The sequence below is a fragment of the Danio rerio genome, chromosome 23 (assembly GCF_049306965.1).
Source record: "Danio rerio strain Tuebingen ecotype United States chromosome 23, GRCz12tu, whole genome shotgun sequence".
Taxonomy (NCBI): domain Eukaryota; kingdom Metazoa; phylum Chordata; class Actinopteri; order Cypriniformes; family Danionidae; genus Danio; species Danio rerio.
This window is the reverse complement of record NC_133198.1, coordinates 48263524-48288975: the sequence shown is the minus strand read 5'-3', so window position 1 is coordinate 48288975 and position 25452 is coordinate 48263524. Positions and strand designations below refer to the sequence as shown.

The 25452-nt window shown below is 36.6% G+C and overlaps 2 protein-coding genes across 4 annotated transcripts in view; one reads left to right on the top strand and one right to left on the bottom strand.

Moving 5' to 3' along the window:
- si:ch73-375g18.1 overlaps positions 1-22788 on the bottom strand; it is a 64336-nt gene extending 41548 nt beyond the window's left edge. For all 3 annotated transcript variants that reach the window (XR_012398824.1, XR_012398825.1, XM_073939441.1), the window contains exons 1-6: positions 22319-22788; positions 8847-8950; positions 7122-7198; positions 6265-6444; positions 6057-6122; positions 1365-1543 (exon numbers count right to left, since the gene is read on the bottom strand). Coding sequence is in view for 1 of the 3 variants with exons in the window: in XM_073939441.1 (XP_073795542.1) it covers positions 1365-1543; positions 6057-6122; positions 6265-6444; positions 7122-7198; positions 8847-8949 (605 nt within the window). In the remaining 2 variants the exon portion in view is untranslated. The remainder of the gene's footprint in view (positions 1-1364; positions 1544-6056; positions 6123-6264; positions 6445-7121; positions 7199-8846; positions 8951-22318) is intronic.
- Positions 3931-25452, top strand: part of si:ch1073-228j22.2 — a 51984-nt gene continuing 30462 nt past the window's right edge. Inside the window, exon 1 of the transcript XR_012398828.1 lies at positions 3931-4140. The gene's annotated coding sequence lies outside the window, so the exon portion shown is untranslated. The remainder of the gene's footprint in view (positions 4141-25452) is intronic.

Here is a 25452-nt window from a genome sequence, read left to right as displayed (position 1 = left end):
CAGTCCATCAATTAGTCAAATCAATGAATCAGTTTAACTGATAAGTCATTCAATCCATGAATCAGTTAAATCAATGAATCATTTAGTCCATCAATTAGTCAAATCAATGAATCGGTTTAACTGATGAATCATTCAGTCCGTCAATCAGTCAAATCAATGAATCAGTAAATTGATGAATCCATTAAATCAATGAATCAGTTAAATCGATGAATCATTCAGTCCATCAATTAGTCAAATCAATGAATCAGTTTAACTGATAAGTCATTCAATCCATGAATCAGTTAAAAAGATGAATCATTCAGTCCATCAATTAGTCAAATCAATGAATCAGTTTAACTGATAAGTCATTCAATCCATGAATCAGTTAAAAAGATGAATCATTCAGTCCATCAATTAGTCAAATCAATGAATCAGTTTAACTGATAAGTCATTCAATCCATGAATCAGTTAAATCAATGAATCATTTAGTCCATCAATTAGTCAAATCAATGAATCGGTTTAACTGATGAATCATTCAGTCCGTCAATCAGTCAAATCAATGAATCAGTAAATTGATGAATCCATTAAATCAATGAATCAGTTTGATTGATGAATCATTCAGTCCGTCAATCAGTCAAATCAATAAAACGGTTAAATCGATGAATCAGTTTAATCAATGAATCGGTTTAACTGATGAATCATTCAGTCCGTCAATCAGTCAATTCAACGAATCAGTCAAATTGATGAATCAGTTAAATCAATGAATCAGTTTAATTGATGAATCATTCAGTCCGTCAATCAGTCAAATCAATGAATCAGTTCAATTGATGAATCCATTAAATCGATGAATCAGTTTAATTGATGAATCAGTCAGTCCGTCAATCAGTCAAATCAATGAATCAGTTAAATTGATGAATCAGTTAAATCAATGAATCAGTTTAATTGATGAATCAGTTAAATCAATGAATCAGTTTAATTAATGAATCAGTTTAATTGATGAATCATTCAGTCCGTTGATCAGTCAAACAATGAATCAGTTAAACTGATAAATCAGTTTTATTGATGAATCGTTCAGTCCATGAATCAGTCAAATCAATGAATCAGTTAAATTGATCAATCATTCAGTCCATCAATCAGTCAATTCAATGAATCAGTTAATCTGATGAATCAATCAAATTGATAATTGGTGTGGTCCATCAATCAGTCAGCTCAATGAATCAGTTACATCAATGAATCAGTAAACTGATGAATCAGTTAGTTTGTCACCTAATTTAATCATTGAATCAGTAAAATCACTCGGTCAGTCGATCAGTCCATCAATCCGTCAGTCAATGTGAACTGGGTGCAGTGTGTGTGTTTGTGTATGTTAAAGTGTGTTAATGTACCGGGCCTTGTTGCCGGCGTCCATCAGGTCTCGGATGTCGTCATAAGAGGTGACGGCGAGTTTGGACAGATCCTCCACATACGGCCCCATGATGGGATGCTCTCGCACCCGCAGCGCTCCTTTACTCTTGGGGTTCAGCAGATCACGCACACGCTCACAGTAGATTTCCATAAAGGACACCTAAAACACACACACACATGAACTTGTACAGCTATCTTTACGGGGACTCTCCACAGCTGTAATGATGTGTGTCGTGTACACTCTGGATATTGTGTCCTTCTCCCCTAAACACAACCCTCACACAAAACACTCTGCCTCATTTATTAGCCGTTTTCATCACAGAGAACAAAATGGCTCCACAAGGTCAAAAATAACTGGTATTACTATATTTGTGGGGACATTTGGTCCTCACAATGCAAGGGATACAATACACACGCACACACACACACTGATCGAATTCACCAAGAACAGCACGTCTCGACTCTTTTGACCCAAACACCCTCAAAACTGGAGCTCTTTCACAACTGATGGATTTCACAACACTGAAAACACAACATCAACTCTAGAGCTGCTTTACAACTGGAATTAATTAACTCCTCATTGCTAAACTATTTGCTCAAAATACTTAAATATTTTCATATTTAATATTAAATTAAATATTGTGATGTCACGGTGGTGCAGTGGGTAGCACAATCGCCTCACAGCAAAAAGGTTGCAGGTTCGAGCCTCGGCTGGGTCAGTTTTCTGTGTGGAGTTTGCATGGGTTCCGATTTCCCCCACCAGTCTATAGACATGTGGTACAGGTGAATTTGTGTAGGCTAAATTGTCCGTAGTGTATGAGTGTGTGTGAATGTGAGTGTAAGGGTGTTTCCCAGTGATGGGTTGCAGCTCTAAGGGCATCCGCTGCGTAAAACATATGCTGGATAAGTTGGCGGTTCATTCCGCTGTGGCGACCCCAGATAAATAAAGGGACTAAGCCGAAAAGAAAATGACTGATATCTATATATATAACCCATCGATCCTACTGCACCCAGCCCGGTCTGAGCTAGGATCAAGCCGGTTGGTCTAACGTCTGTCGATACAATATAAGGGTTGACAGGGGCGTAGATTTAGGGTGGATGACCACCAACTACTGAAATGTCCCCACCAGTAATTTAATTCACAGAAAAAACATTGCGCTGTCAATAAACCTAGACATGCCGAAAGGGTTCAATCACGTTCTCTCCTCAAGTCGCACCGCCCCCAAACACATATGAACATTGTGATTGGCTGTGCCTTTCTCTGCTATCATGTGACAGACTGCTTTCAAATACAAGCAGCGCCAAAACTACTGCGCTGCTGCGCTGAGGTGTGTGACATGCACCAGAGAGGATGGCGATAAAAAAAAGGTGGACATAAAGAGCTTTTTTCACATTTAACTCAAGTTCGCTACTGAAGGAGTCCATCATGATAATGCCGTTATCGCGAGTGTTTTTTTACCGCTTTTGCGGTCAGTCTAACGTTATAAGCAACGTCTAACGACATATAGTCTGTGAACAATGTTCCCTGAAAACTAACTGCAGAATAAACACCTACATGTAAACGTATGACCCTGCCAGTTCTCCTAATCTCTTGAGGGGTCGCGGAACAATGAAGGGGGGTCGCCTGGCGATTTCCAAAAATCTACTTATTATTATTAGGCCATAAGAATTACCATATTTTATCCATAACCAACTGAAGAGAAAAAAAACAGTCGTTTATAGTTACTATAGTAGCTTATTTACTTGTTCTATTGGATTGCGACCCCTGGGGTAAATACATTATATTAAAGACAGCAATAGCGTCAGATGCAGCAGATTGATTTTATAACACCAGGTTACACTTTCTGGCTCATTTACAGCACTGACATACATTTAAAAAATTAAACGAAGAATAGACTTTGGTCTATGGGTGTGTGTGTGTGTGTGTGCGCGCCATTGCATGCAAGTTTTCTGTATTTATAACCACCTCAGAGGATATTGGGGGTCGCGAGTCACTGGCATTGTTATTTTATGGGTCGCGTGCTGAAATGTTTGGGAACCCCTGTCTTAGAGTAACATCTCCAATTTCGGTTGAAACAATTTGTCAGAAAAACTACAGCCTGTGCTCCATCTTTGAATAACATTATGAGACATGTTTAATTTGTACAAAAAATAAACACAAGTCTTTATTATTCTCTCTCTTTATCTCTTTATTAATTAACATTATTTTAAAGAGCCCATATTATGGGTTTTTGAAAATTCCCCTCCATGTAGTGTGTAACACAGCTCTAAGTGAAGTGAAGTATCCAGCTAAGGCTTAAATCTGTAAGAATACAGTGTTTAAAACGGTTGATTCATCTATAAAAGAGTCGACTCATAGTGCTTCAAATGAGTCACCTTGATACCGACTCATTAGATGTTTCGCCATGACGTACGAACGAAACCAAGTTATTCACGTGCACGCGCAAACCCGGGAGATTTCAAACCTGAGGCCCCGCCCTCTGACGCACACACACTGACCCAGACACACACACACACAAACACACACACACACACAAACATGCCGGTGGATTGAAGTCACACTGCAGATGGATATATTGAGTCTCTACCCAAAGATGAAACCTCAGCATTATAGCCAAGCAGTTGGAAACTACTGGAAACTTCTGGAAACTACATGCTACAAAGAATACTTCATCAGCGTTTGTTAAAGGAAGGATCAGTAAAGAGTAACTTACTGATGGACGTCAGGATGGATTTTTCTTCCTCCATTTCTCAAGTGTAAGTATGTGCGATTAAAGTTGCCTCGTTGACTCTAGCTTGCAAATGTATTTAGTTGTGATTTGTTACTTGTAACCGCGTGTACTGTATCAGGTTAACTCGCTATATTCTCATATCGGGTGCAAAGCCACGTTTAAAACGCGACGCGTGCTGCTTTGTTTACGGAGCTCCGTGGACGAGGAGTAGTGTGTGTGTCTGTGCGTTGTCGTCCGGAGCAGGGTTAAGTGCGTGTGTGTGTGTGTGTGTCTGTGAAAAGAGCAGAGTGAGAAGCTAGGAGATCTCCTCAACTGTTTTTGGAGTTTTTGCTAAATAAAATAGTCAGTCGTCTGTATTTTCAAGTCCATCGTCTGTATTTACATTGACCCACTGGCAGCTAAACTCCACGCCTACACTATCGAGCGTGTATGAACTGTGATTACTTTTATATTGCTGATTAGCTGATTGGCATTTCACTTCTCTCACTGAAGGCATTCGACCAATCGCAACAGACTGTCATTGGTCCAATCAGTGCAGATTAGCTTCGCGCTAAGGAGGGGTTTAGGAACAAATGAATCACTGGACGATTCATACGGGAGTCGCTGGAATAATTAGGTAAAAATAAATGCAGATTATAAGACCATGAAAGTGTTTTTTGACCTTGCATGCATATTAGACTGTTGTTGGAGACCCTTACAACCAAGATATGACCCTATTTCATGTATAATATGGGCTCTTTAACATGACACTTTTAGGCCTGTAGCCAGCTTATTGAAAGGAGGGGTTTGTTTTCTGAAAAACTGAACCTTTTTAAAAATTATTCACCTGATTAATTATTCATTCTGTTTAATTGGGGTATAAATATAAAATGTTATTGACATATTAAGAACTCATTTTTGCTGGGTTATCTTTTTGGATAGTTATTATATCTACACTTTTTGGATGAACCAAAAATATTTCCAACCATTTTGTCAAATTGTTTTATTTTTATTAGTTTTATAAATAATAAAAATACTTTGAATTAGAAATTAGAACTTTAAATTCTTAGAAAAAATAAATGAATAATCCTCTAAATGCCACGTAAAGACAGCATTTTTCCTATGCCTTGTATATTTATGTTCAGTTATTTCACCTTAAAGGCAATAAAACAACGTATTTGTCACTATAAAAGTAAAATCAAAGTAAAACCATCAGGAGTTGGAGAAAATGCTAATTTATAAGAAAATTTTAAATGGCATTTAGAGGTTTTTGCATCTAAACTATTTAAATATGAAAATAGACTTATTTATTTATTTAATATAAATTTTTTTATCATAATTTTCTTTGGGAAATCTGTTAAAACTTGATTCAAATTAAAAACTGAAGCCTATAGGCAAATAACAAACCGGCCGGCGCATTCAACCTTCCTCAGTGAGAATTTGTCCATTTGAATAATACGATAAATTCAAACATAATAATAATAATAATACAACTTTTGGTCTTTTAAACCATCTCAATCCCCTTGGCTAGGCGCCTGATTATTTAATTAAACTTAATAAATTGTATGAAGAGACTTATTGATAATTTATTTTAATAGCATTTAAATAATTAATAGCAATATATAATACATATTAAAAAAACAAAAACAATATTCATTCATTCTTGGCAGGGGTGTGGGGGAATTGTATTCACTCGTCCCCAGTCCCCACCAATGTCAAGTGCAAACCTACGCCCTTGCGGTTTGAACATTATAAAATGAATGGAAACCTATGTAATGTACCAACTTTTGTGTGTGTGTGTGTGTGTGTGTGTGTGTGTGTTTCTGTGATTGTAGATGTGTGTAGTGTAGTGTATGTGAGAGAAAGAGTGTGTGTGTGTGAGCGTGCATGTGTGTCTAGGAGTGTGTGTGTGTGTGAGAGAGAGAGAGAAAAACGTGTGTGTGTGTGAGTGTGTAGCAGCACCTCTACAGAGTAGGAGAGCTCCGGGTCGATGTTCTCACTTGTGCGTTTGAACAGATCCTCACACATCTGCAGAGAAAGACACACACGTCAAACACACAGAACAACACTGAACATGTGTGACTGTGTGTGTGTGAGACTGTGTATATGTTTGTGCATGTGACTGTGTGTATGTCAGTGTGACTGTGTTTGTATGACTGTGTGTGTGCACCTGAGGAATGATGCCCTGCTGTCCAGGCTCTTGTTTCCCCATCATGGTGTAGGACTTCCCGGCTCCAGTCTGACCGTAGGCAAATATACACACGTTGTAGCCCTCGAACGCGTGCAGCAGCATCTCCTCACCGATGTCCAGATACACTTGACGTTGAGACACAAATGCTGGGTCGTCCTCCTAAAGACGCACACAGGTTTGTTTTTGTGAATTGTGGGGACAGAAACGTTTCTATTGCTGTAATACTGTACACACGGCATTTTCAATCACGGAACCCTCACGGGAAACACCGTGCAGAGAAAAATAGTACATAAATAAGGGTGGCACAGTGGCTTAGTGGTTAGCACTGTGACCTCACAGCAAGAAGATTACTGGTTCGAGTCCCAGCTAGGTCAGTTGGTGTTTCTGTGTGGAGTTTGCATGTTCTCCTCATGTTGGTGTGGGTTTCCTCTGGGTGCTCCAGTTTCTCTCACAGTCCAAACACATGCGCTATAGGGGAATTGGGTAAGATAAATTGTCCGTAGTGTATGAGTGTGTATTGAATGGGTGTTTCCCAGTAATGGAAGAGCATCTACTGCATAAAACATGTGCTGGATAAGTTGGCGGTTCATTCCGCTGTGGCACCCACCACTAATATAACAAACTAAACATTCTTAAAAGCAGTCTAAAAGTGTAAATAATTGACTGTATTCTGGATATCGTGCATGTCCACACTATCATCATATATTGAATTACAGCATATTGGCATGTTTACTTCCAGCCCAGCAATGTTTTGGTGCTACTTCAGAACCACTTTTCCCGGTTTAGAGCTGTGCTTTGTGTGCGGAAAGACAACAAACCAGCACTCAGCATCTTACCGTACTGTGAGACCAGTAGGAATAGTCGAAGCTGAAGTTCTTGGCTGATTCTTTGGGTTGTTTGGGGTTATAGATGCCTGTGAGAGGACAAACACAAAACACTGACGCACTGCAGAGCTTTCAGATCATAAACATGTATATATACAGCACTTTATATAATAGCCCTGCTGTTAATTATAGTTTCTTTATTACATATTTCCCAAATGATGTTGAACAGATTTTCACAGTATTTCTTCTAATATTTGTTCTTCTGGAGAAAGTCTTATTTATATTTTGGCTAGAATAAAAGCCGTTTTTAATTGTTTTAAACCTATTTTAAGCTCAATATTATTAGCCCCCTTAAGCAATATTAGTTTTGGATTGTCTTCAGAACAAACCACTGTTATACAATGACTTGCCTAATTACCCTAACTTCACCCTAATTACCCTAGTGAAGCCTTTGGGCTCTATTTTGACCGTCCATGCGTAGAGCACAAAACACAGGGCGCAAACGCTTTCAGGGCGTGTCAGGGCGCGTTTTTGCTAATTTACGGACGGGAAATCTGCTTTGCGCCGTGGCTCATGGTCTAACAGGGTTGAGTTTATTTTCTTAATGAGTTATAGGTGTGTTTTGAGAATAAACCAATCAGAGCCTCATCTCCCATTCCCTTTAAGAGCCAGCTGCGTCACGCCATAAGCGCATTCGCTATTTACAGGACGCAAAGTAAGTCTAAGTGGAAAAAATGAGCATTTCACAAGCAAACAGTTCACAGAAAACTGTTAAACAGAGCATCTACTGCGTGATAATAAGAGTTAATGGATCACTTTCACTTTCGCTCTTGGATAGGGAAACCTTTACGCACAGACATCAATTAGTCTATAAATAAATACTTTTGTTTGTTAAGCGCAAATATTCGTTTCAAAACTATTTTTAAATTCAGTTCTAATTTCCAGCAAACGAATAAATGAACAATAATAATGAAGTGTGCTCAAAAACCTGAGTTATATCCTAAAACACATGCTGCGCCCCATATGGTCTAAACCTGACAGGTGGACAAATCTAAGCTTGTTTTTAATAAAACAAATATAAATATGGATATAATAAATAATACTGCTAATAATAATAACATTATACAAAAGCAAATTGTTATGAATGAACTGAAAAAGCCTCCGGAGATGAAGAAGACATAAAAGCAGTGATTTTTCATATTTCTGTAGGCTAGAAAATAATATGTTTTGTAATATTTTAATCCTTTATATGTATATCCTATATCTATTCTTATTATATCCTATATATATATATATATATATATATATATCCTTAATATTTACATTTTTTCATATGTAAAGATATTTACCTCTCTTGTGTGTATCAAGCAGTGTGTAAGCGAGGTGCAACTCTGCGCTGGAGTTTAGACCGGGTTAGTTTTGGTCTAATGAAAAATCTATTATAGTTTCTCAAAATAGCAACACGCCAGCGGTCCGCCTCAGAACACCTTCCTTTATAGACCAGATCGCCTATGGGCGCACATATGAGCGCTAATGCATTTGCTATTTAAACAGCGTAGCGCAACGCCTCAAAACCACTCTTGCGCCAAGCTGAAACTAGCAAAAGACTACTGCACCACGCCTAGCACCGGGTGTATGATAGGGCCCTTTAAATGTCACTTTAAGCTGAACACTAGTGTCTTATATAGAATATCCAGTCAAACATTATGTACTGTCATATGTGGTGTGTGCACTCACAGGTGGTGTTTCCCTGCATCTGGATGACACATTTCGCATCATGGTTGTTTTCCCGGGAGTTGAAGGGCCGAACTCTCACGGCGACCTTCACTGAGGCGGCCATCCTAAAACACAGCAGCCAATCACAGATCAGACACACTGCAAAACTGACCAATCAGACGCCAGCCAACATCAGAGCGACACTGTCAATGAAATCAAATCAAAATCGGATGTAAACAACAGGACAGATTATACAGTGGTAATGTGCTGCTGAATACACTGTTCTGCTGTTGAATGCTGTGGAGAAAGCACGTGGAAGCTGCTCTGATCATACAGAGAATGACTTAGCAAGACAAACTGAATTTAATAAGTCGTAAAAGATGCATATAATCAGTATTAATGAAGAGATCAGCCTAATATTTCATCTACTTGAGCAGAAATAATAACAAACACACAAGAATCTAATCAAATATTCTCACTCTGGAAGTCCTGCTTCAGTTTGGCCACTAAACACCTTTGCTCCTCAGTTTTTTTTCTCTCTTCTGCTTGATTTGTTATCATGTATGTCAGTATATATTACTCTAAGTGTGTTTTTCTGGTCTGACCAGTTAGTAGAGCCCAAAACATGACAATAATTGATTATTTTCAGCAGCAATAATCAGCGAAATATGCAACTTTCATTCCGTTCGGTGGCTTTGTTTACGCTCTGCTCTCCAATAAGGCCGACTGATGATGGGCTGTGAAATATAAGTATATATTCACATAGAAGGCAGCTATTTTGACTTTTTTAACTACATTTTTTATTACATTTTTTTACAAACAATAGTTTAGTTTGAAATACAAATTGCAGCCTTTATAATTAAATTCTTTGTCAGACATTAATTATATGTGAAAATGATTTAGTTTCTTTCATCTTACTGGATGTGGAGGAATGTCCAGTTGAAAAAAATATATAATTAAACGCAATTAAAATACACTTAAATACCCACAAATACATTTTTAGTACATTGTTATTTTTTTGTGTTAAATAAAAGCTTGATGGTTTTACACTATAAATATACTCATTAAAAGTATGTTTATTCTTCAGTAGGACTTTAGTACACTTGACAAAAGTATACTAAATACCAGTAATACTTAAATACATTTTTAGTGTACTACAATAAAGTACACTACAGAAAAAACATCCAAGAGTTTTATTAGTGTGTTTTTCAAAAGTGTGCTTTAAATGCTTTAAACATTAGTTGATTTTTAGTACACTGTTTACATACTAATCCTAAGTTTAAAATAAGTTAATAAATAAAAATCTATTAGTAATGTATTGCAGTAGAAGTACATTTTCCCAAAAGTTGTACTTAAGTACACTTAATATGAATGCATTATTATCATGAACACTTAAATTGATTTTGAGTGTGGTCATTTTAAATGTACATTAAATTGACTTTATTAAAAATCTATTAGTAATGTATTGTAGTAGAAGTGCATTTTCCCAAAACACTTTTAATACAGTATTTAGCACACTTTTTTTTTTTTTTTACAACTTGTATATTCTTTAAATATATTACTATCATACTTTAAATTAGTCATAAATATATTTAAATGTTTAAAAGTAGGGTTCAAGTGTATTTCTGGTTGTAACTAAATATATATTGTTTAAAATACAGATATAGTATGTTAAAAGCACATTTTAGTTCAATTTCAGGGTGTCTCAATAGCACAGTTGAGTGCACTTAGATGGTATTAAGTTTATCTTAACATATACTTAATACTATCTTTTAGTACATTAAGTACAAAATTAGTGTGTGAAAATAGAGCACTTTTAGTACATTACTGAAAAGTGTACTAAGTATACTTAAATAAAGTGCATTTTAGTGCACTTTTTTTTACCTGGGTGGGTACTGTGTACTGCAGGATTTTGGGAATTAAAACCCAACAAACACACAAAGACTAATAAACTGTCTGATTGCTCCATACAGTCAGTTTCAGTTTGGTGCATCTGAGATAACACATTCCAGCTGTGTGTGTGAATGTGTGTGTGTGTGTGTTGTCTTTATGCCAACAGCAATGAACTCATAAAGGGTAAGTTCACCCAAAAATGAAAGTTCTGTAATTAATTACTCTACCTCATGTCATTCCAATCCCCTGAGAGCTTCGTTCACAACACAAATGAACTTCAAAACACAAATGAAAATTTTTTAGATGAAATCCTGGAGCTCTCTCATCCTCCACAGACTGCAAGGATGCCAAGACGCTCAAAATCCAGAAAAGACCACAAACATAGTCAAAGCCGTCCATGTGTCTTCAGTGGAAATCATACCAAGCTCCAAAAAACATGTTTGTGCATCGAAAAAAACAAACAAACTATATCCTGTTCACCTATACAGTACTCAGCATAAATGAGTATACACCCCGTTATGGAAATTAATATTATTTATCCATTTCTCAGTAAAAATTGGTCATATATTTTGGTGCATTTGAACAAAACAGATTTATTGAACAGATATTCATTCATTCATTTTCTTGTCGGCTTAGTCCCTTTATAAATCTGGGGTCGCCACAGCGGAACGAACCGCCAACTTATCCAGCAAGTTGTTTTTTTTTACATAGCGGATGCCCTTCCAGCCACAACCCATCTCTGGGAAACATCCACACACACATTCACACACTACGGACAATTTAGCCTACCCAATTCACCTGTACCGCATGTGTTTGGACTGTGGGGGAAACCGGAGCACCCGGAGGAAACCCATGCAAAGGCACGGAGAACATGCAAACTCCACACAGAAACGCCAACTGAGCCAAGGTTTGAACCAGCGACTTTCTTGCTGTGAGGCGACAGCACTACCTACTGCGCCACTGCCTCGCCCTTGAACAGATATATTTATTAAAATAATATTAATAATAATATTTCATGTGAAATATTGGATAAATAAATTACAACCTACAAAAATTTCAACTAGGGCGAGGCAGTGGCGCAGTAGGTAGTGCTGTCGCCTTACAGCAAGAAGGTCGTAGGTTCGAGCCTCGGCTCAGTTGGCTTTTTTGTGTGGAGTTTGCATGTTCTCCCTGCGTTCGTGTGGGTTTCCTCTGGGTGCTTCGGTTTACCCGACAGTCCAAACACATGTGGTACAGGTGAATTGGGTAGGCTAAATTGTCCGTAGTGTATGAGTGTGTGTGTGTGGATGTTTCCCAGAGATGGGTTGCGGCTGGAAGAGCATCAGCTGCGTAAAAACTAGCTGGATAAGTTGGCGGTTCATTCTGCTGTGGCGACCCCGGATTAATAAAGGGACTAAGCCGACAAGAAAATGAATGATTGAAAATTTCAACTAAATTTTATACTTGTTATGATAATATTCTTCTTTAACATATAAATTTGGGTGTTGGATTGTTTTTATAAGTTACTTTCTTAGATTATTTTCAGATTTGTATACTGTAACACTTCCTACAGAATATATTTATTTAAATGAGAGATTTGTGAGGGGTGTACTTATATATGCTGGGCATTAGAGCTGCACGATTCTGGCTAAAATGAGAATCGCGATTTTTTTGCTTAAAATAAAGATCACGATTTTCTCACGATTCTGTAGGTGTAAAATAAAGGTATGGTAAAAACAAACAAATGGCACAACATCGATAATAATATTATGTGTAGGTCTACTGGTTTCTATAAATAATTCTATTCTACTTATAATAATTCTGATGATGAAATATTATGTTTGAGATTTATGCTTGCAATCTGTAATATTAGACAATTTTATTCACTGGTAAAATCAGACATTTCCCATTATTAGATTATATTCAACAATATATAGTCTACAGTAGTTATACTGACATTGTAAACATTTATTTTCATGCACAACTGTGTGTTCGCTATGAAAGAAAAACATATCAAATGCTTGCCGTAATCATAACTCTAAAATGTGATATGATCATTTAAATGAAGTGCACACTTTCGGTTTCATTTCGACTGCTAAGTGCTGTTCATACTTCGCGCGGGGCTCCCAAACGATCACTCTGTGCCACAAACAGAATATTATTTACAGCTTTATTACCTGTTACTCGCAACATATGCAGCTTCTGTTCACTAAAGTAGACGCACTTGTGTCTATCATTAAGTAGAGCACGCGCGTGTCCTCTCTGTGATAACAGCTCACGGTCAGCAGCTCACATCACATGTGATTTCCCGATCGCGAAAACATCATTATATGAAGACAAAATTTACATTTTTAGGTGAACTATACCTTATAAATACAATATGTGACTCATTCAACATCATTTCCATGTCACTGAGTAACGTGTGTGAAACGATGAAAAGACTCGTGCAGCCGCGCGAATATACGATTGGCAGAATCGTAGAAATGCTGGATTAAGATCGTCTAGGGGGTCGAATCGAGATCTTTTTACGATTAATTGTGCAGCTCTACTGAGCCCTGTATTTTCCAGCTCGTGTCAGGTCATAATGGTGTGTGTTTAGCATTAGCAGTACAACATATTGCCATTAAAATTCAGCAACGCAACACACACAAGTATCAAAAGCTGTAAATGCGCAGCTTGACCTGACGTGAAAGATATTGCCCATCAAATTCATTTTTACAGTTTTTTGGCACACAAAAGTGTTCTTGGAGCTTTGTAGGGTTACAGCAGAACCGTTGAAGACACATGAACAGTTTGACAATGTCTTTTCTGCACTTTGAGGGTCTCAGGAATGGGGGAGGGGGGTGGAGGGGGTGATTCATCCAAACTATATTCATCCAAAATTAGGGTTTGACATTGGCCCCTTTCACACATACAAACCTTTCCGGAAACTTACCAGCAATTTTCCGGAAAGGTGTGTATGTGTGATCAGGCTCTTTTTGAAAATACCGGTAAATTAGTTCTGTCTATTTTCCGGAAAGAGAAGTTGTAACATTACCGTTAATTTGCCGGAATGCTGCGCTGTGTGAATGCAGAAGGAAGATTGCCGGAAAGAGCGCGTGCATGTCTAGAACGTGCTGACGCGAGACGTCTGCTTTAGCCAATCAGAACAGTCAGACGCATTCACGTCCGCGCGGTTTATGAGAACAAAAGCCTTTGAATATTTTCCCAGACGCATTTAGCTGCTAGATGTTAGTCAGATCACGTTTATATGTTCATCTTTATGCCAACCGTATAAATAATTATCAATTAGATGCTTATAAGTCGTTATTTGTTTACCTTCAAGCTTTGCGTTTGTCTGTGAAACAGCTTGTGAATCACCACACACACATCATGTACATACACGAAAGTGTTTCGCTACATGTTTTCATCGCAGTTGTTCACAATACTGATCATCCACAGAGTTTGTAATTTAGTCAAATGTTTACAAACACAAGCGCAGCTGTTTAGAGCTCATTTCTGGTTAATGATGTCAGAATTTACCGGTATTTTGTAATGGATGTGTGAATGCTCTTTTCAGGAAAAATCCGTAACGTCCTCGCCTGTGTGAACAGCGCTTTTTTGAATATACCGGTAAAGTCGTTTCGGAAATTTTCCAGATATTTACCGGTATCACTGTGTGAAAGGGGCTAACGTCAACTGAAACATGAAGAGAGGGCGGGGCATAAAGTAGCTCCTCCCCTTAAAACAAAACAGCCAATAGGGTTTAGTTTTTTCCTCACAGCTCCAGTAACAGTAGTTGAGCTCACGCGCATCAAATGAAAAGCCAATGAGAAGAAGGGGGCGGGGCAAGTCAAACACTAGAGAGCATTTGATTGGTCGGAAAATTTAATGAGAAAGAACGAGGTTAAGGCAAAGAAATTGATGATCCCTTTAAGCCTCCTTTCCACTGCACAAGACAAACGACAAGCGACCGGAAGTCATTCATTTCCAATGGAGAGCAGTCTGGGAGTTGAGTTCTGACCATCTCCATATGCCGAAAATTCGGATCCGTTAAAATATTTGACTCCTGCGACTAGACCGTATGCGAGCTGCCGACCGGATATGATGTATTCCAGTGTTGTCCAAGCAGATCCGTGCGCACGAGATGAGAAATAGGAGTTTATTTGGTTATTTTTGGAATTATAAAAAGTCTGTATTAAAAACAAAAACTTTTCTGTTCATAAAAGTAAGTAAGAAAGTAATAAAAATATATATATTTAATGTTGTCTCCACATTCCCTCCAATATTTTAGCGATCTATGAGTTTCTAGTATTCATTCATCCATCAAACTATGTAAAATAAAGAGAATAAAGGCTCGTGCTTTTGCCCTCCTTTATTTCAGACACCGTGAGAATCAGCTTCTCCCCCGTTGTGCACGACAACACTGACAATACTGTGCGGCTGCCACAAGGGGGCGTATTCCGACAGTCGTGTCCAAATGTCGTGTGCAGTGAAAAGGCGGCTTTAGGTGAAAATGACAAACTGGACGCTTTACATGTTTCTATCAGGTTTATATTTTCTAAACATTAATTTTGTCACTGATTTGGAGCGTATAAAGATTTTAAAAACGAATATACTGATACTAACATCTAAAATGATGTATTTATTATTAACTTCACAGCACCAATCAGAGGATTTCACGCTCTCCTGCATGTCATGTACACTTCTGATCCCGCAGATCTCACATGTTCAGAGTCTTAACACTCATTCATTCTGCTGCTCACACACACGTCATATGACTCTGAACTCTTCCAGAAACTCAAAATAACTCAACGAAACATTCATTTACATTGAGCGCATTTGGTAGATGTTTTCTCCAACACTTTTCTCTATGTACAGGGAAATCTGTGTTTTTGAAGCTAGTGAAGATACTAGCAGTCAATGGTTTATTTTAGTTATGTAGCCTGACGTGTTTACTGCTCTAAAACATTCTAAAGGTTTCCTCAAATGTAATATATTGTGTTAAATGGATGAAAGGTTGTTGTTTTCATTACACTGCAAAAAATGCTTTTCTTGCTTAGATTTTTTGTCTTGTTTCTAGTCTAAATATCTACAAATTCCTAAATCAAGAAGAATTTTCTAGACAAGCAAAACATTGTCTTGTTTTGAGAAATAATATGCCAATTTTAAGTGAGTTTTTCCTTAAAACAAGCAAAATAATCTGCCAATGGGGTCAGCAAAATAATCTTACATCAAAAGAAAAATCAAGATCATTTTGCTGACCCCATTGGCAGATTATTTTGCTTGTTTTAAGGAAAAACTCACTTAATATTGGCATATTATTTCTCAAAACAAGACAATGTTTTGCTTATCTAGAAAATGCTTCTTGATATAAGAAATTTTAGATATTTAGACTAGAAACAAGACAAAAAATCTAAGTAAGAAAAGCTTTTTTTGCAGTGTAAGACATGTAAAAAATATTTTACAGCAGTAAACACAAAACTGTGATACTGTGAAACAGTGATATTTTTATCCAAGGTTATCATACTGTCAGAAGCTTATGCCTAGTGTGTCTGTGTGAAAACCAAAAACATCCATCACAATTGATTAATTGATCTCGTGTCACATGAGAAAATCTTCAGAAGTTGAAGATTTACATCAGCAGATCAATAGAAGAGAGCTCAGTGAATAATTTCATCAATGAACACATTGAAGAATGAAAAGACTTTGACTTGATGAATCCTTCCTCAAACACTTAAAGGGTCGTGACACCCCACACTTTAGGTTCAGGTCTACCTCAGAAGTTTTTCAAAAGATGCATCATAATGGGCGGAGCTCCGCGAGCAGAGGGCAGGAGTGGGTGTGGCCAGCAGAGGAGAATGAGGGGAGCGAACAACTGTGTCAGTCGGCTCACAAAATGAGACTCAAACCGTGAGGAGACGCATGAGTTTATAGTTTACAAAGTTAAAATGCAAAGAAATGAACAGTAATTTAATGCCCTGCTACATTTGTTATTTATAATTTCATACACAGATAACCACAATCTATATCATTATAAGGGTAATGGTGTTCATATAAACACTATAAATGAGGACGTCTCCCTCAATCCCCGGGTCTGAATGCAGACTCAGTGCAGCAGGTCTCTTGCCCTGTCTGTTTTAACCATTAGCCCTGCTGGTAATCTGGAGGATTTAGGTGAACACAGCAGCACGGCGATGTGTCTAAATGTGAACAAACTCCTGATAAAAGACGACGTCCGCCATTCTCTAATTTTTCTAGTACTGACAAAAATGCTTGCTGCACACAAACAGCTTTGCTGTATCGGCCCTGACAGCATCGCGGGAAAACACATGCAACAAACCCTGTGGATGATGAAAACAAACACACACCACCCTTCATGATCGGCTAAATACTGTGTGGTGTGGGTCCGTGTCTCACAGCTTGGCACTGGCAGGTCTGTCTAGCCTTCGTAAAGCACATGCAGTCATGAATAATTAAGCAGCCGGCTCTTCTTATAGGATAAGAAAACTCCACTATGAATAATAATGAGAAACTGACGTATCATCACTCCACATGCAGTTCTTCGCTACGTCACTGATTTTGATCCGCCCCAAAAATCATTTTAAACCCGGAAGCTGAAATTAGCAGACAAGCTCCAAATTATCCAGTTTTCCCCACAAATAAAGCTGACAGGAGCGAACATTGTCTTAACTGATGCTCAACACACACACATCTGTTAACATCTCAAAAAAAGTACTCCAGGGTTTCTTGAACCTTTAAATGTTAAATACTCAAAGCATCGCCACACACACACTGATGAACATATTCTCTCTCACACACACACACACACACACATTCAAAGGGTGTTTAAAGGGCAGAGAGGAATGTCATGTGTGTTTGCTGTTTAGCTTCCCCAGCTGTCACAGTGAACACAAACACACACACACACACACACTCACACACACAGTCTGTCCAGACATGTTGTGTCTCATATTACAGTAGCAATTGCAGGAGCGCCTTTAATATCAAACAAAGTTAATCCTCATAACTCCATTAAATCATTAACACTGTAAATCACACGCTGCACTCAATCAGTTAATCAGGTATGAGCTCTTTTAGAGCACACTGGAAAAATATTACTTGATTAATTCATTTGAGGCGACGCAGTGGCGCGTTAGGTAGTGCTGTTGCCTCTCAGCAAGAAGTTCACTGGTTCAAGTCTAGGCTCAGTTGGCGTTTCTGTGTGGAGTTTGCATGTTCTCCCTGTGTTCTCGTGGGTTTCCTCCGGGTGCTCCGGTTTCCCCCACAGTCCAAACACATGCGCTATAGGGGAATTGGGTAGGCTAAACTGTCTGTTGTGTATGTGTGTGAATGAGTGTGTGTGGTTGTTTCCCAGAGATGGGTTAGGGTTAAAAAAAAGTAACGTGCTGGATAAATTGCCGGTTCATTCCACTGTGGCGACCACAGATTAATAAAGGGACTAAGCCCAAAAAAAATATATGAATATATTATTAATTTGACAGAATTCACTTTTTTTTGGGGGGGGGGGGGGGTATTTATGAATTTGAATTGCATTATGTTGATCTCTGCTTTGTCGACTTTAGATGTTGAAATTTCACCTCTGCACTTCAACAAAATGACTTTTAGTGATATTTTGGTAGTTTTTGAAACAATATCTTGTACAATAATAATATATAGAGTATAATATATAGAGTGTGTAAACTAACAGAAAATGTACTAGCAGTTTATTAACAGGTTTTTGCATCATAATTTACATACTTAATGGTATTTTTATGTTTTCTCCGCAAAAATTTGATGTTGAAATGTATAAAAAGTGACTTTTATTAGCATTTTAAATAGTTTTTGAGATATCTACAGATAATACATCACTTCAGACTAATAAATGCCAATAAAAGTCACATATTCAAACTTTTCAACATTAAAATTTGTGGAAAAAAATATCAAGATTAGGCCTGTCATGATATCTGCTTTTTATTGTAGGATATATTGCACCAAAATATACTGCGATAAACGATAATATTGTCATTTTAGGACCTTGTTATATAATGCCAGAATGACAATATAATACCACACTGCAAGTACAGGATGTGAAACGCATTTCCTAAATAAATAGTAATAAATGTTAACAGTAAAAGGGAAGGTAAAGAGTAACAGAGGCTGTGTTATCTGCTGTCAGGTCTATTTTCAGCTGTCAGACACACACATGAGAATATACTAAAGTAATTTATAGTAAATACTACAGTGTTTTTACCATGCTGACACTGACAGCTCTGATAGAGATAGAGATGCTGCACAATCAGCTGAAAAGGTTGCTGGAATTGGTGTTTATGTATGGATGATATATATATATTGCACCCCCAAAAATGATTGAAGTCATGTTCATGTGTTGTGTGATCAGTCCAAATATTGATTATTGTGACAGGCTTAATTCAGTCAAGTCAAGTCAAGTCAAGTCAACTTTATTGTCAATCAAACCGCATGCAACAGTACATTACACAGCAGACTGAAATTGCGTTTCTCCCATACTCCAATGTGCAATTTAAAAAACAAAAATATGACACACACTAGACATAAACTAAACATTTAACTAATATAGTGCAAGATGAATTAAATAATAGACACTAATAAACTGTGAACAGTTACCATATATCCTATTGTTCCAGAATATGACCAAGTTGAGGTATTTATTGTAGTGCAATTAGGTGCAGTATGGCAAAAGTGCAAAGTGCAAAGTAGCAGCTTAGAGGTAAGTGTATTTTGTAAACATGTTACACGTGCAAGGAATATTAATATAAAAACATAAAAAATTAAGATCCCATAACGCAATAAAAAATAATACATGATGAAAAATCAAATTCACAAGTTTGCTTTACAGTGTATTTAACTGTATGGTCTGATTTTGTTTAAAGAAAGCAAAAATATAACTGATATTTATTATGCATAATAGATCATCCCTTGCTGAACTGAATCACCTCAGAACCATGAATTGATTATTATGAATATCACATTTTCATGAGTTTCTTTCTTCTGTTGAACACAAAATAAGATATTATGAAGAAAAACTTAAACCTGTAACCATTGACATTCATACAAGAAAAAACAAATACTATGGAAGTCAATGGTTACAGGTACTCAACATTCTTCAAAGTATATTATTTTTTGTGTTCAACAGAAGAAAGAAACTCAAAGAAGAAGAAGAAAAAACAACCCATAGCTTGCGAAAGCTTTTTATGATTACATTTAAAGGTTGCTTTAAACTTACTCACTATTTATTCACGCTCAAGTAAAAATCTTTGGGTTTCTTTTTTCTGTTGAACACAAAAGAAGATATTTTGAAGAATGCTGAAAACCTGTAACCATCGGCTTTCATTTGTTTTTCTTACTATGGAAGTCAATGGTTACAGGCTTTCAACATTCTTCAAAACATCTTCTTTTGTGTTAAACAGGAGAAACTCAATAGATTTCCACTTGAGCGTGAGTACACTGAAAAAAAATTATTCAAGGACGATTCCTTGGATTTACTCAATTCTTTTATGTTAAGTGGTTGTAAACAATTTATTTGTGTTGAATTTAAACAAACAAATTAAGTTGAACATTATTAAACTTAATTTGTTTGTTTAAATTCAACACAAATAAATTGTTTGCATCAGTTCTGCATGCAAAACCTTTTTCAGTGATATATTGTGATAAATTTTTTATTTTTGAGTGAATTCTTGCTTTAAGGAAGATTTATTCTCTGACCCTTTACACTCTCTGTTCCTCAGCGGTGGAATGATATTCCCCAGCCTCTAAACTATTTTCAGCAAGCTTTATGAGTTTCTTTCTTCTGCTGAACACAAAAGAAGATATTTTGAAGAATGCTGAAAACCTGTAACCATTGACTTCTATAGTATTTGTTTTTCCTGCTATTGAAGTCAACAGGTTTTCAGTTTGCTTCAAAAAAGACACTCAAACAGGTTTGGAACCACACGAGTATGAGTAAACGGTGAGTACGTTTAAATTTCTGGGTGAACCTTTAAGTACACTGAAACTAGAGCTTTGTTCATAAAAGTAAGCATTTAAAGTAACAGATCACTCAAAAATGTACAATGATCATCATTTACTCATCATTCACTTCTTCTAAACCTGTTTAAACAGTTTTTTTAATCCTGTTAAAAACAAGAAAGTTGGAAAAAAACAGTCATTGACTTCCAGAGTATCTTCTGCTTCTGTTAAGGTTGTCAATGGCTGCTTTTCTCCAGCATTCTTCAGTCCAGAGTATCTTGTCTTGTGTTCAAAGTCATAAAAGTTTACACTCACTTAAGTAAATAATCAAGACATCCTAATTTTGGGTGAACTATCCCTTTAAATACCATCTTACAAAGACAAAAATGGAGATATGTAGAGTGATGACTAGGGCCAGACGGAATCTGCGGACGTTTTTTCCCATTTCTGCGGAGAATTTTGGTAAAAATCTGCAGATTTCTGCGGAATTATTTTAGGAGTATCATAACTAAAACCTTAATTAGTGAAATAAAAAGTAATACCTTTCTAACTTTTATTTAATGTTTAAATTGCAAATCTAATTAGATTCACTTTATCTGATAAATAAAGCAAGTCTCTCATATAATATCTGGACTAAAAAACAGAAAATAATACTGTACAAACTGCATTGTACATCAATCAGATAAACATTTTCACATTAGTCAATAATATTACTGTAATTAATTTAAAAACTGAATAAATTTAGATTTACACACATTTACTCAAGAAAATAAACTGAATTAATGATGGGCTGAAAATCTGCAGAATTCTGCGCGCGCAGATTTCGTGTGGGCCTAGTGATGTCTAATGTTTGTGTCATTATATGCAGTTCACACTAAATACATCTCTTTTACCGTTTCCATTTAAATATTTTAGCATTTAGACCAGATTTCGGTTTCCCTCAATACTCACATTAAAGAACTGAAACTCGACAAACTCACATGTGAACCTTTGACTGAAGGTTCAATAAATTGATCTGCGCACACACAGACACACACACACACACGAAACTATGGGGACATTACTTATATCAGCAATGTCCTCATAATTCATCAGCTCCTTGTAATACCTGTGTCATACTCATGTTGTTATACACATTTGTGTCCTGATGTCACAACACGTGTACACACACACACACACACACACAGTAAGAGAGTGAGACACACACACATACAGTAAAAGACACTAACAGAGACAGACATAAACACACACACACATACAGTAAGAGACACACACACTCACTCACTCAGACACATACACATTACACACACTGTGAAAGAGAAACACACAGAGTGAAAGAGAGAGAGACACACACACACAGTAAGTGATATACCCATACAGTGAGGCAGGCACGCACACACACACACACAGAGAAACAGACAGACACACACACACACACACACACTGTGAGAGGGACAGACACATACAGACAGACAGAAAGACACACACACACACAGAGAGAGAGAAAGAGAGAGAGAGAGAGAGAGAGAGAGAGAGAGAGAGAGAGAGAGAGAGAGAGAGAGAGAGAGAGAGAGAGAGAGAGAGAGAGAGAGAGAGAGAGAGACAAACACACTCCCTCTCTCTATCGGTGGTTGATGAGGGGTTTGCTCGCTCACCTTCTCCGTGCTCCGCCGGTCTGTGTGTCCGGATGAGAGAGTTTCCCGTGAGTTTACCGGGCGGGGGCGCTGCGGCTCTCCGTCTCCGACTTTCACTCTATTTATATTTACACGCAAACTTTGTCAATACTTGACGGTATCCGTGAGCTGTTTGTGCGGGTGACCGGTGAATCTCCGTCTAATTAAACCCGCGAGATCCCACCGCTGTCCTTTCGCCGCTGTCACGCGCGCCGGTCAGAAACTTTCCAGGGGAGGCCGCGCGCGCCGATTCCCCGCAATCACGCCGGTGACGGTGCTCTCTGGCCGCTGGAAGCCGGCCCGGGTGTGTTTCGGGGCCGATGATTAGACTTTTGGGGAGAATTAAAGGAAAAAATAAAGAGAAATGTCGCCGCTGGCCGCGGGAGTGTGCGCGCGCCCCCCACCCCGTCCCGTCCTCGCGCAGCCGAGAGTCCAGCGCGTGACGTCACTACGGCGAACCGGACACCGGGGCGGAACCTTAAACACACACACACACACACAGAGATATTTACACAATGACGATACCTCAGCATACACTCAACAAGCACTATTTTACATAACAGATTCCAGCTTGGTGAAAGGGGTGGTGCTTTTTTCTCAAGAAGTGGACCTATTTGCTGTTATACACCTCATTTTCTATTCAAATATAAGATTTAAATACATTGTTAAACACTATTTTTAGCTGGATTAGCATGTCGGATGGTCATCATAACCACACTTTTTGATGTACCAAAAATATTTCCTAGATTTAAAATAAATAAATATGAAAAAAATACTTTTTTTTAAATACAAATTTATTACATCTTGTATCACTAGAAAAAAATGTTTTAAATTAAAAACAAGCCCGTTGTCATTTATTAGGCAAATTATAAATAAACTGGCCAGCACATTCAACTTTCCCAGTCAGAATTGGGCCATTTCATAATAATAATAATAAGAATAAGAAGAAATAATAATGATTTTTCATTATAATTAAAATTATAATAACAATAAAACAATAATAATAATAATAGGCCTAAATAAAAATAATAATAATAACAATAAAATTATAATAACAATAAAATTATAATAATAATAGGCCTATATACTACTCCTACTAATAATAATAAAATTATAATAACAATAAAATAATATTAATAATAGGCCTATATACTACTACTACTAATAATAATAAAATTATAATAACAATAAAATAATAATAATAGGCCTATATACTACTACTAATAATAATAATAAAATTATAATAACAATAAAATAATAATAATAATAGGCCTATATACTACTACTACTAATAATAATAAAATTATAATAACAATAAAATAATAATAATAATAGGCCTATATACTACTACTAATAATAATAATAAAATTATAATAACAATAAAATAATAATAATAATAATAATAATAATAGGCCTATATACTACTACTACTAATAATAATAAAATTATAATAACAATAAAATAATAATAATAATAATAATAATAGGCCTATATACTACTACTAATAATAATAATAAAATTATAATAACAATAAAATAATAATAATAATAGGCCTATATACTACTACTACTAATAATAATAAAATTATAATAACAATAAAATAATAATAATAATAATAATAATAATAGGTCTATATAAAATAATAATAATAAAATTATAATAACAATAAGGTAGAGCTTCACAGTTTTTCTAGCCTCTCTTGTAAAAACATTTGAAGATTCATGGGTAACAACAGTTGTATTTAAACTATTTTAATTTGATGTGTTTTCAATGGATTATTTTCACTTTTTATGATGGCATGGCAGTCAAAATAGGACAAATGAGCTCATATATGGGACATACGGGTCTGAATTCATGTGTACAAACCGGATATCATCAAGATAATAGTCTACACATGCACATATAGTCTAATAATAGACATAAGTCATCTAGATGTGTATATAACGTTATCATTTATTTGTTGACTTTATTTTCCACTTAATTAAATGTCCTTCTGTCTTCTTGTATTAATGAATTATGATTTCCAAAACCTGTAATTAAACAACAGGGCTACAGGTTTAAATATACAGACAGTCTAAAGCTTTATCAGGCGTATTTAGAACAAGAATCACTTGATGGCATTTAACACCTCTATTTATGGACCACGGCCCATATAACAGCCTATTTAATTAATTATAGATTTTGTATCGCGCATGTCGCATAGGTCTATATATTTCACTATATTACACCTATAAACCTGAGCCTACACTATTCTGGCTACTTGAGCAGAAGTTAAATTAATTCAAATGTATTCAAAGTACAATGTCAATCACAATGTCAGTGATCCTGCATGTCAGAATATTATTCACGGGATTTCTGTGGTGTTTTTCAGACTGTTTGTTCATGATAACGATTTTACTGAAGCGCATGACAGTCACATGCGCGCGCAAACACCGGAGCCGAGACAATCACGACGTGTCTGCGTGTGTGTGTGTGTGTGTGTGTGTGTGTGTGTGTGTGTGTGTGTGTGTGTGTGTGTGTGTGTGTGTTGGTTTAGGAAAAACCTGGATGCAGGTGTTTCCTGATAATACCACACACACAAACACACACACACAGAGAGAGAGAGAGAGAGAGAGAGAGAGAGAGAGAGAGAGAGAGAGAGAGAGAGAGAGAGAGAGAGACGCACACACGCGCACACACCTAGATTATTATAAATGAATCATTGATTATTATTGATTATATATCAATGCTAAACTGTTGATTGTTTAATGTAGTTTATTCTGATATATTATTATTTTTAATATGATATTTTCACTTATTTAATTATTATATCTATATATAATTTTTTATACTTCTACTACTGTTTGCTGTGTTTATTGTGTTTTTTAAATTTATATATGCATGTTCTTTTTTTTTTTTACTTTATAAATGCTTGGCAATACATTTGTCATGTCAATAAAGCGATTATTGAATTAAATTTAATTGAGAGAGAGATAATACAATTCAGTTCATTTTTAGTTGTATAGCGCTTTTACAATGTAGATTGTGTCAAAGCAGCTTCACACAGAAGATTATAGTAAATTGAAACAGTGTAGTTCAGTTTTCAGTGTTTAAGTTCAGTTCAGTTTAGCTCAGTT